Source organism: Aplysia californica, unplaced genomic scaffold (assembly GCF_000002075.1).
Source record: "Aplysia californica isolate F4 #8 unplaced genomic scaffold, AplCal3.0 scaffold00113, whole genome shotgun sequence".
NCBI classification, from domain to species: Eukaryota; Metazoa; Mollusca; class Gastropoda; order Aplysiida; family Aplysiidae; genus Aplysia; species Aplysia californica.
In genome coordinates, this window is record NW_004797383.1 from 131,486 (window position 1) to 141,596 (window position 10,111).

Below are 10,111 nucleotides of genomic sequence, written 5' to 3' on the forward strand. Positions count from 1 at the left end.
GAAGGTGTTGGTTCGTTTTTTTAAGGGGTTAAAACAAAGTCAAACTGAAAATAAAATTGTTGGCCAGACATTCTGGTCCAATTGCATTTGAAGGAATAAACATTGCTTTTCGTTTTTTTTTTCAGAAAATGTTTTGTAAGTACTGAAAGCTTCACAAGTGTTTGGTAACAAGGACTCGGAGATGAGGAGTGGTCCTTCTCTCCGCTAATGATTACAATTTTTTGCCTCCCCCAGATGGCGCTGAGCTCACCAGGGAAGACATTAAAGGGATTTATGCAGAGCTGCAGGCTATCAGTGACAAACTCAGGGTAGGGCATCAGTAACTATAATGAATTATCATTTTAGGTTTGTTTTTGTTTTTTGTAATGAGAAAAAAAAGGGTTTAGAATGCAGGCATTAGAGAATTGGCTGGTTTGCCCATTCTTCTTTAACAAAATTCTTGTTGTCGACTCTAAAAGTCTTTTTACTTTTTGTACCCTTAAGTTATTTTGAATATTGGGCCTGTATGGCATTCCATTGAAATTGCCCATGGTAGCCACGCATTGTCGAGAGAAAAGTTGTTGTCTGGTGGATGTCTTCAACAGTGTCATTTTAACTCTTTAAAAAAAAACGCAAATGGTATTTTAGTACAGGTGTTTATCTAGACAAGTAGCCATTAAAGCAGATTTGACGGTACCTACATTTTTTTACCGATCCTCCCAAATGAATCAGAGGCTGCTGTGTAATGTCTAAATGTCTACAGTGTGCTCCTTTCTTATCAGATCTTTATGTCATAACATTTCTCTTTCAACATTGTCCTAAATTTGAGGGCTAATAATGATTATGTTCCGTTATAAACAGCTACCTGTGATTTTAATATTTCTGGTGATATTAGGTTTGTTTCTCTTCTTTTTTTCTTTCAGGAAGAGAACAAAATATTGCATGAACGAGAAGTAAAGCTAAAGGAAAGGGAGAGAATGCTGACCATTTCCCAGGATAGTCTGCAAACTATTACAGACCATCAAATCAAAGTCAAAATGGCAGCTATCGAAGAGGTAACAGGCAGATATGTGCACAATCTCCCTCTCTATCTCTTTGCTTTCTTACTCCCTGTGTGGTATAGACCACCAACAATTTTTCTCTAAAAATTCATGTACAATCAATTTGATTTTCAAATGTAATGCCAAACCAAATTTCGTTTACATTCTCTTCAGGAATCTTTATTTGTCACTTATTTTCTTTTTAAGCATTTCTCTTTTAAATTAGAGGTTGGTACATTTTGACCTCACAATCTTCACCTGTCTCTTTTACATACCTTGACAAGACATGGTCGTGTCTCATCTGTTTCAGAGGCTAAAAGCGGAGTTGTCACAAATGGATCAAGCTTTGAAAGAAAAGACAAAAGAGAACAAACGGTTGAAAGAAAACTTTGAAACCATCAAACAAGCAAATGATGTCATGAAGAAAGAGGTAAAAATATATCTCCCATTTGCAGTTGGATTACAGTCGAAACTGCCATGACGGCCACCTGTATAATACCACCACATGTACAAATGGCCACTTTCCATTTCCCCCGTTGCGTTTTTTCTATATAATTTAATTGTATAAAACAGGCACCTATCCGACATGGCCTCTGCCACGCTATTTTATCAACCCACTGCCAAATTTACCTGCTTTAGTCGGACAGGCTTTGTAAAAAATTATGCATTTTCCCTTGACGCTGTGGACAGGCTGTCATAATTCATTCACCTGTCGTTATTGTCAGTCCCTTCAATGGATGAAACGGTCATGTTGCCCAGGTCGCTCCCAATTTTTACCCAAGTTGACCAGTGGGTAACACTAAATTATCAGCTTCATGTATCCAATCTTTGTAAAAATCTATATCTCCAGCTGAAGAAAATAGGGAGCATTAGAAAATATCTTTCTGTTGGTGTCACCAAAACTTTAATAACATTACTTATATTGTCAAGGATTGATTATTGCAATTCCTTACTGGCTGGTGTACCTGATGAACAGTTACAACAACTACAAAGAGTACAAAATATTGCTGCCAAAATAATTACTAAAAACTAAAGCATGATCATGTGACTCCTATTTTAAAAGCATTACACTGGCTCCCAGTGAAAGAGCGTATCATATATATATATATAAAATCTGTTTAACTTGCTACAAGTGCTTAAATGATTTATCACCGGACTATCTAAAACAGTTTTTAACACCCTATGTGCCTCCTAGAACACTCAGATCATCAAATGACAAAACAACCCTTGTTACGCCTAAAATAAATTACAAATCATATGGCCAACACTCTTTTTCATATTTTGCCCCGCTTGTTTGGAATAGGCTTCCAAAAACTATCAGAGAAGCAGAAAATCTAGAAATTTTTAAGAAGAAACTAAAAGCATTTCTATTTTCATCATATTTCGATTAGACAGAATCCATCCAAGCTGTAGATCGATGTGAGTTTGTATGTGCGTATATGCATATGTACGTATGTGTGTATGTATGTGTGTGTGGTGCATGCGTGAGTGAATATGTGTTTGCACGAGTATGCAACACTATGTACCTTTAAAATTGATTTGTAAATCCATAATATGTATCATGTTAAGGGCATAGAGCATTGCATAAGTGGATATGCGCTATATAAATGCAATCCATTATTATTATTATTAAGTGTGTGATCCGTCATAACCTATATAAGCTCCTCCCACAACTCAGTCATTAAACCCAGTCCATAACAATGGAGGTCACTGAGTGGTGCCCACCCATTTGTTTGTTTTACTCTGGCATTTGGCCTTCCTTGTCTGCCACATTTCATTTTGTTTTGACCTTTCACAAAACCATAGTTTTTTTTTAAAAAGATAAATAAAACTAACAACAAAAAGTCCCACAAAAATCGCCATATCCTCTCCCCCCTTTCAAAATAAAAATAAAAAACAACCCGCCAAAAACCCACATTTTAATGAGAGCCCTACGGCAGTCCTAAGCCCGTGACCATCTCCAGTTGGGACCTCAGAAGTAAATGGTTTGTTTGTTTTAGTAGAGGTTTTACGGCACTCACAACTGCATACGGTCATATGAGCGCCTAGGGGTGGATGTCAACAAAGAAGTCCCTTCAGGGAATCAGACTTGCTCTGCTCACCTCTCTAGCTGCAGTGGCACAAAATCTGCTTCGACTATCAAGGCTCCCCGGAAATAGTAGGTCACAAGAGTGACAAACGTACAAAAGAAGTAGAGGAAAATGACGATAGTGAGGATTAGGAAAGAAAAAGCAGCCGTTCCCTATTGTAGTTCAGGCACAGTTATGAGCATGACATTGTTCGATCAGCTCATTTACAGCACTAGAACGAGAAATGGTCCCCCCCCTTTGGGAATGGCCTAAAGACACTTCAGTCAGTGGCACCGCCCTGGGGGGTGGTAAATGGTTTGTTTTCCTCATTTTGATCAGTCCTGTGAATGACTACCACCTGTCTTATACGGCCACTTTTCCCCTCGACAATGTATGCCCGTCTTAAACTGGTTCCACTGCATTATATTCACTGTTTGGGGGCTCTCGTAGCATAGAGGTTAAGGTGTTTGCCTCTCATTCAAAGGTTCCAGGTTCGAATCCGGGTAGCAACGGAAAAACGTTCTTCTCTAAAATTGCCTCCTTTCACCTTCTTTCCATCTCTATTGCAATATTCTGTCGTCTGTTTTCGTCTCCACTATCTTCCCCCACCCTCTCACCTCCTTTGCCTCCTCCACTGAGCTCCTGACTCTTTCTGCAGCCTTTCTACTGCTACTCCTTGGCCCTTACTCCTGTCTTTCAGCCACTCCTGATCTTCTGGTAGGAAAGATCTACAACTAGCCTTCTCGGACAAGGGCGAAAATCCTCGGAGGATCCGTGTGCAATTTGCGCATGTTAAAGATCCCTTGGTGGTCCAAAATCGATAAGAGTAGGCTCCGGCCACCACCCGGTGTGTCCTGCGCACTCGTATGACCTTATGCAGTTGCGAGCGCCGTAAAACATTTACCACAAAACAAACAAAAAAATCACTGTTTTATCAAGTTTGTGTTAATATAATATGTGAAACGTTTTTTTGTAATTTATGGTGAATTTAGTTACCTTTGTTTTATTTATTTTACTGTTTCTGCCGGTTTAAATACATTCAATTGTAGATGAGATTTATAGATACTGTCTCAAAGTCTTTTGTGCATGTGGACATAGTGTTGAAAAATCTTACAGCTGAACATTTAATTGTAAACTATTTACTGTTTTGGGTTCTGATATTGAAAAGTTTGTAATTTGTAATGAAGTCTTGATGCTTCTTTTTTCAATTTGATTTGAGCTTACTGGGATCACAGTGGAAGATCTTTTCTCCCAGTTGCCTGTTGTTGTTTTGTTTTGTTTGTTTAGATGTTTGATGACCGAAGGTCTCACTTCAATTTTCCACTCTCCAACATTTATTTTGTTTGTATCTGGTACAAGATGCAAGTTCTCCAAGCTCAGAATGAGAAGCTGACAAAGACATCAAGCAGCATGCAAGCTCGGCTGGCCAATCTGCAGGTACAGTTTTTCATGACTATATATACTATATGTGGCATTCTCCATTTGGCAACCACTTTTGTAGCGTGGCCATTGGCCCCCTGGCTTTGACAGAACAGGAAAAATAACCCAGCATTAGTCTACACCAATCCACCATAGTCTGCCACTTGTTTAGATATGAAATCTGAATTAATTGAATGAGAATCGATGTATCTGTTTTATTACTTCAAAAGGGAAATGTTTTTGTTTGTGCTATCTTTATTTTAAAAGGAAAGAATTGTTTTTGAAAGCCAAATAGTACCAGTTAAAAAGATAAAAATGTCTTTCTATATATAATCTAGTTGCCTCTCGCAAACCTGGAAGAAAATAAACATGAACTTGAACTCATTCGTTTTGACAGTTTAAGAAACCGTTGTCCCTTATAAACGGCAATTTTTTATTTTTTTTGCTAATGTTGATGTTTTACACTCCCATTGACACAATTTAGATCATTTCTAACCACTAAAACACATTCATCCAGCATTTCCACAAAATTGGCTTTTTTAAATGTAGGAATTGCTTCCAACGTTAGCAATGGAAGTATAGATCTACCAATAATGGACGAGACTTGGAGGATTCAGACATAGGGTACTTGATTTGGGAGTTTGAGGTCGCTCCCCCTGAGGCGAGGGGATAAAATATTCTGTGTAAATTGTGCCCTCTCGACTTGGGTTCGAGGATACTGCGTCAGAATCTCTCCAAGCTCAATTGGACTCGAAAAGAATGCTCGGGGCAAAGGATCAGGGAATGCTGCAATTTTAAAGATCATAATCAGCCAACTTGCTATTTACAACCCGCTTACAAATACCCCCAACATACCTGCCACTATACTGTCTTCCCACTTACCTCCTCTCTACACTTGTCTTGGCCCGATAGAATAGGCTAACACTAACGATGTCACCTTAGCAGAGACTGAGCCCACCATTTCGGAACGTCATGGTGACCGTAAAGATGGTTCCAGTAGGGAACGGGATAGAGGGTGCCCACGTCCCTCATGACTCATTGGAGCAGAGGAAGATAGGACTAACGCTAACATTACTTAAACGCAATCCCTCATCATCACTCATCACCACTATTAATTCTAAAATCATCACCTCTCTCAGATCAATGACTTACATCTATAATCCTGGAATCTCTGTCCGCTTTTACAGTTAATTGATATACCAAATATACATGTAATACACTATTGGACACAATCATATGCACTTTTTTCTACTAATCAGATGGCGTCAATCTCATATAAATGGGCAAGGGGGGAAAAAAAATATAATAATTTAAACGGCAAGCTTCCAGCCATGTCTGTCAGGACCAACCTAGCCTGAGAAGGATGCGGCATCCCAGCAGAGACACGGAGATACTTGAAAAAGTTTCTCCCAACTCTGGAATGGAACTCTGGTCTCCAACATACAACATCAAAGCGTGTACTAATGGCTACACCACGATGTCAATGATAACAAATGGTATTCTATACACCTTTGCTGTCTTTGTTTTTTTCTGTGAGGGGGATTATTCTACATCTGTGTTGTGACTTTTTCCTTCATCCAGCGCAAGTTGGAGTACGAGCAGAAGCTGAAAGACGCGGATGTGATGAAGCTGCAGGAGGAGATCAAGGGAGAGCAGCCAGTGAAAGATGTTGAGAAAGTGGAGGAGAAAGCAGCAAAAGCAGCGAAGACAAACAGGGTAAGGACAGAGCTCTTCTATTGCTTGCCATCTGTCAGTGCCTCTGTGTTTGTACAACATTTTCGATTTACTGCTAATGAATTACCCTCCCCATCAACGCAATGTGGATACTGTGGAAGGAAGGCTGCTTTGACTCTGCCTGTTCGGACCAACATACAGAATTCTCTTTTGAAGTTGAACCATTGTTGAGAACAGGAAAGCACTGTCAGAATTGTCCAAGACGTCCTCCTATTATTGAGGAGAAAAGTGATTGTCTTAGATAAATGGACATCTTGGATACTGTCCTTTTGATTTTTTTTAAATGCAAGACCGGGGGGGGGGGGATATGGGAAGTGGTTGTTTACACAAGTGATTGGACAGGTGGTCGTCAGAGCAAGTTCGACTGTATTTTGATTGGAAGTTGAGACTTTGCTGGTGTACTGGCTTCACAAATGCCACTCGTATTCACCCTTTTCTGTCTCTCTAAGTTCTCAACATATTTGTTTAGTTCACTCTGCATTGGGTACTATATTTTATTATTTATGGTAATGAGGAAAATGCTTAACTTCATTTGTCCTTGCTTTATGGCTAAGTTAAAAAGTTAGTTTGGTGCTCCTTAGTAAGATCTGGAGTAGGTAAGTTCAAAGAAAGACGCATAAAAAATAAAGAATGGTGACAGCAGTTGGGAACCGAGAGAGCCCTACCTCCCAGTCTAGTTCAGCCCCAAACATACCCTTCCCCCACTGCAACAGACGTTTCTGGGCAAAGATCAGCCTGATCAGCCTTCTCTTCACTCACCCCACCACTCCATTGATATGAAGTCAAGGTCATCTTTGCCAGTTTTAAAAAGTTATGTTATTCATTATTCTTGCGAAGGGAATGGTGTTTTCAGACGGATGTTATTTTATGTTTGTATAAAATGTGTATTGGTTCTTGTTTGTGTTTTCCCATCAGCAAGCGACTGTGCAGGTGTACTCCGCGGCTGTTTCGGCTCTGCTGGACTGGGTGTGTGAGGCCCACCTCAGACAGGCTCTGGTCGATGCCCCCACCCGACCCTCAGAGAGCTACACGACCCCGGCCTTTATACATGAGCGTGTTATTAAGGTAAGTGTGCTAGGATTCATGTGAGTGATGTTTAGTGCGCTCTTATTACAGTAAAACCCTGATAACATGAAATTTATGGGACGAGTTGACTACAGAATTTTTCGTGTTGAGCAGATTTCATGTTGATGAAAAGAATAAAAAAGGGGTGGCGTCTCCTTTCTTACCATTAAAAATATTATCGGAAAGTAAAAAAGCGGGATGTTTCCGATAAAGTAAGGACGGCTGGCTGGTTCTTAGTGTATTGCCTCCTTGTCCTACCAAGTAAAACACTATCTCACCAATTGCTGCATATAGGAAGTGGGAAAGAAAACAATGGGAGGTCTTAACCTCTTGGTCGCATATTGTAGTACGTGTAGTAACAACTGTAAGCTACTGTTAAATTTTAGAAATAAAGGAAAGGGGCAGAGTCAGCCAGGAGGAATGATGAAGTGACCCAAAATTCCTTTGCATTAACCAGATCTGCTGGTATTTTTTTTTATTGTGTTATGGGAAGTTGCAATGGGTAGCATAAAGAGGGGGGAAAAATGGGTATTTGAAATCCTTCCATCTTATCAGGAACTGTGTGTTGACCCTATTAAACCGTAACACGCAGTGGTGCATGGAAAAGTCTTTTTTTTTATCGTAAACGCCGAGACACGCATATGTGTATGATTTATCTGTCCGATTCTGTATAAGGAAACAAACTTTTCTTTGGATAAAGCTTTCTGTTACAAAAGAAAACATCCAAATGTGTTCCCTTTGAAATCAGTTGATCAGTTGTCGTGCATAACCTTGTTTTTTTATGATTGCCTGTTCAATTTTATGAACAGAAATTTTTTTTTTTTCATTCAAGGGGATATGATTTAAAAAATGGGGATTATTTCTAAAGTTATAAATGAGTCTTGCTGACATTTGGAGGAGCTTTCAAATATATAATGTGCTACAACAAAAATGAAGATAGTTCATACAGTGGAAACCTGATACAACAGAGATGGTGGGACCAGAGAAAAAGTCCTCCCTGCTAAATCAGAAATGCAAAGGAAGTAAGCATTTGTGGACTAATCCAGCTGTATTTATTCATGGATAGTTTCCCTTGCACACCGTAGCCCTCTCTTGTAGCCACGTGGCAGGCCTTAACATGACACATTACCCGTGCGTGCAGAGCAGCTAGGCTTAGGGCTAGATCGATGTCCGCAGCATACCGCAGCCCTCTCTCGTTTCACCCGCTGCGTGTGCTTGCAGTGGCGTGGCTTGCGTGGGCTTGTTTCATCACTGTGTTACTCTCTCTCTCACTCTCTCTTACCTTTTGCATATTGTTAACAAGCCTTTGTCCCTGCTATAACGATTGGGCTCCGATGAGGCCCTGTAATTGCCAATAACTTTTAATAGAGAGTAGGAAAAAAAACGGAGAGTTAAAAAATCCCAAAAAATCCCTGTTATTACCGAATTCCTGTCATTACTGAGCCTGTTATATATGGTTTCCACTGTACCTTGTCTACATCATTTGTTGAAGAGTTCTATAACTGAAAATTGGAGGGTTTTTTCTGTAACTAAGTCAGTCACTTATTACAGAAAGTCAAATTCAGACATAATCAATCCCTAGATGCATGAAAACTGTCTTTTCTAAAACCTTATTTTATTTCTTCTCAGAAAATGCTCTTTAAAATGCATCTGAAAAGGGTCACCTACATATTTTTCGAGGGACCCAAAACTACCCAGGTCTCTGGAGTCTTTTGTGGGCAGATTTGCCCAGGTCATATAGAGTTCAGTTGAATGCCTTTATTCTTTATGTTAAAGTGTCTACTGTACCTTGTTCTTTGTGTCAGAGAGAGTCTGGTGGACCCTATCAAGCTTACCTGGTGTTTGGAGAATGTAATAGACTGACAGAGACAATGATAGTAATAGTAATATGCACCATTGGCACAGTGAAAGTATAGTACTCTCTTGAAATAGAACTGTTAGACGCCCATTAAAGTTTAGATTGGCTTACTTATTGTGGTGAGCGGCTGGCCGGAGATGAAGAATCAATGTACAGACTTCAACAAAAGTAAAGGACCACATTTACAGACAGCCTTGATTTTTTTTAAAATCCACCCAAAAAAGACGGCAAGGAATGTTTCAAATTTTTTTGCTCTGAAGGTGTTAATGGGTTACTAAAGGGGCAAAACCGCCATGTGCTACACGGAAATCCTAGGGGAATTTTAGCCACATTTGTTGTTTTTTATCAACTTGTATGCGACATCAGGGACATTCCTCAATTAAAATTTCTAGTGCACATCAAAAACAGACGTACGGTCTTGAACTGTGCTCACTTTGGTGGCAATATAAGCCGCCGTTTGCTCAAAATCCAGTATCGCATCGATATGCACGAAGACGAAAGCTGGGAGACTTTGATGGTGCCAGGGCTATGTCACGTCTGAAGGATGGAGTTGGCGCCCGAGAAGTTGCCAGAGGGCTTGCAGTGTCACACTCTGTTATTGTGCGCCTGAGGCTGCGCCATCAAGCCACTGGATCCATCCAAGAGCACCCACATGCAGGTTGACCCAAGAAGACCACTCAGAGTGTTTGCAAGTGGTTGGTCCTTAACTTTTGTTGAAGTCTGTAGTAATAGATTTTAACTCTCTAATATATTGTTTTTGCATTTATTCTCCTGAAGCAATGTAATATTTCTTTTTCTTTTTGTGATCGGTGTTCCAGATCCTCCCATCTCTTGTGGATATCCTCCGAGATAACGCTGCCAATGTGCGTTGTTGTCTTCCCTGCCTACAGTTTGTCTACTGGTCTTTACTACACATTGACCAGCTACAGCAGACCCAACAGGTGACC

The 10,111-nt window shown here is 40.0% G+C and overlaps 1 protein-coding gene across 1 annotated transcript in view; it reads left to right on the forward strand.

Annotated features, from left to right (window-relative positions):
• Positions 1-10,111, forward strand: part of LOC101859004 (coiled-coil domain-containing protein 138) — a gene marked incomplete in the record, with an annotated part of 16,063 nt that overhangs the window by 1,738 nt on the left and 4,214 nt on the right. Inside the window, 7 exon segments of the mRNA XM_013081060.2 lie at positions 235-308; positions 903-1,034; positions 1,330-1,449; positions 4,448-4,525; positions 6,089-6,223; positions 7,157-7,306; positions 9,983-10,105. Coding sequence (XP_012936514.1) covers positions 235-308; positions 903-1,034; positions 1,330-1,449; positions 4,448-4,525; positions 6,089-6,223; positions 7,157-7,306; positions 9,983-10,105 — 812 coding nt within the window.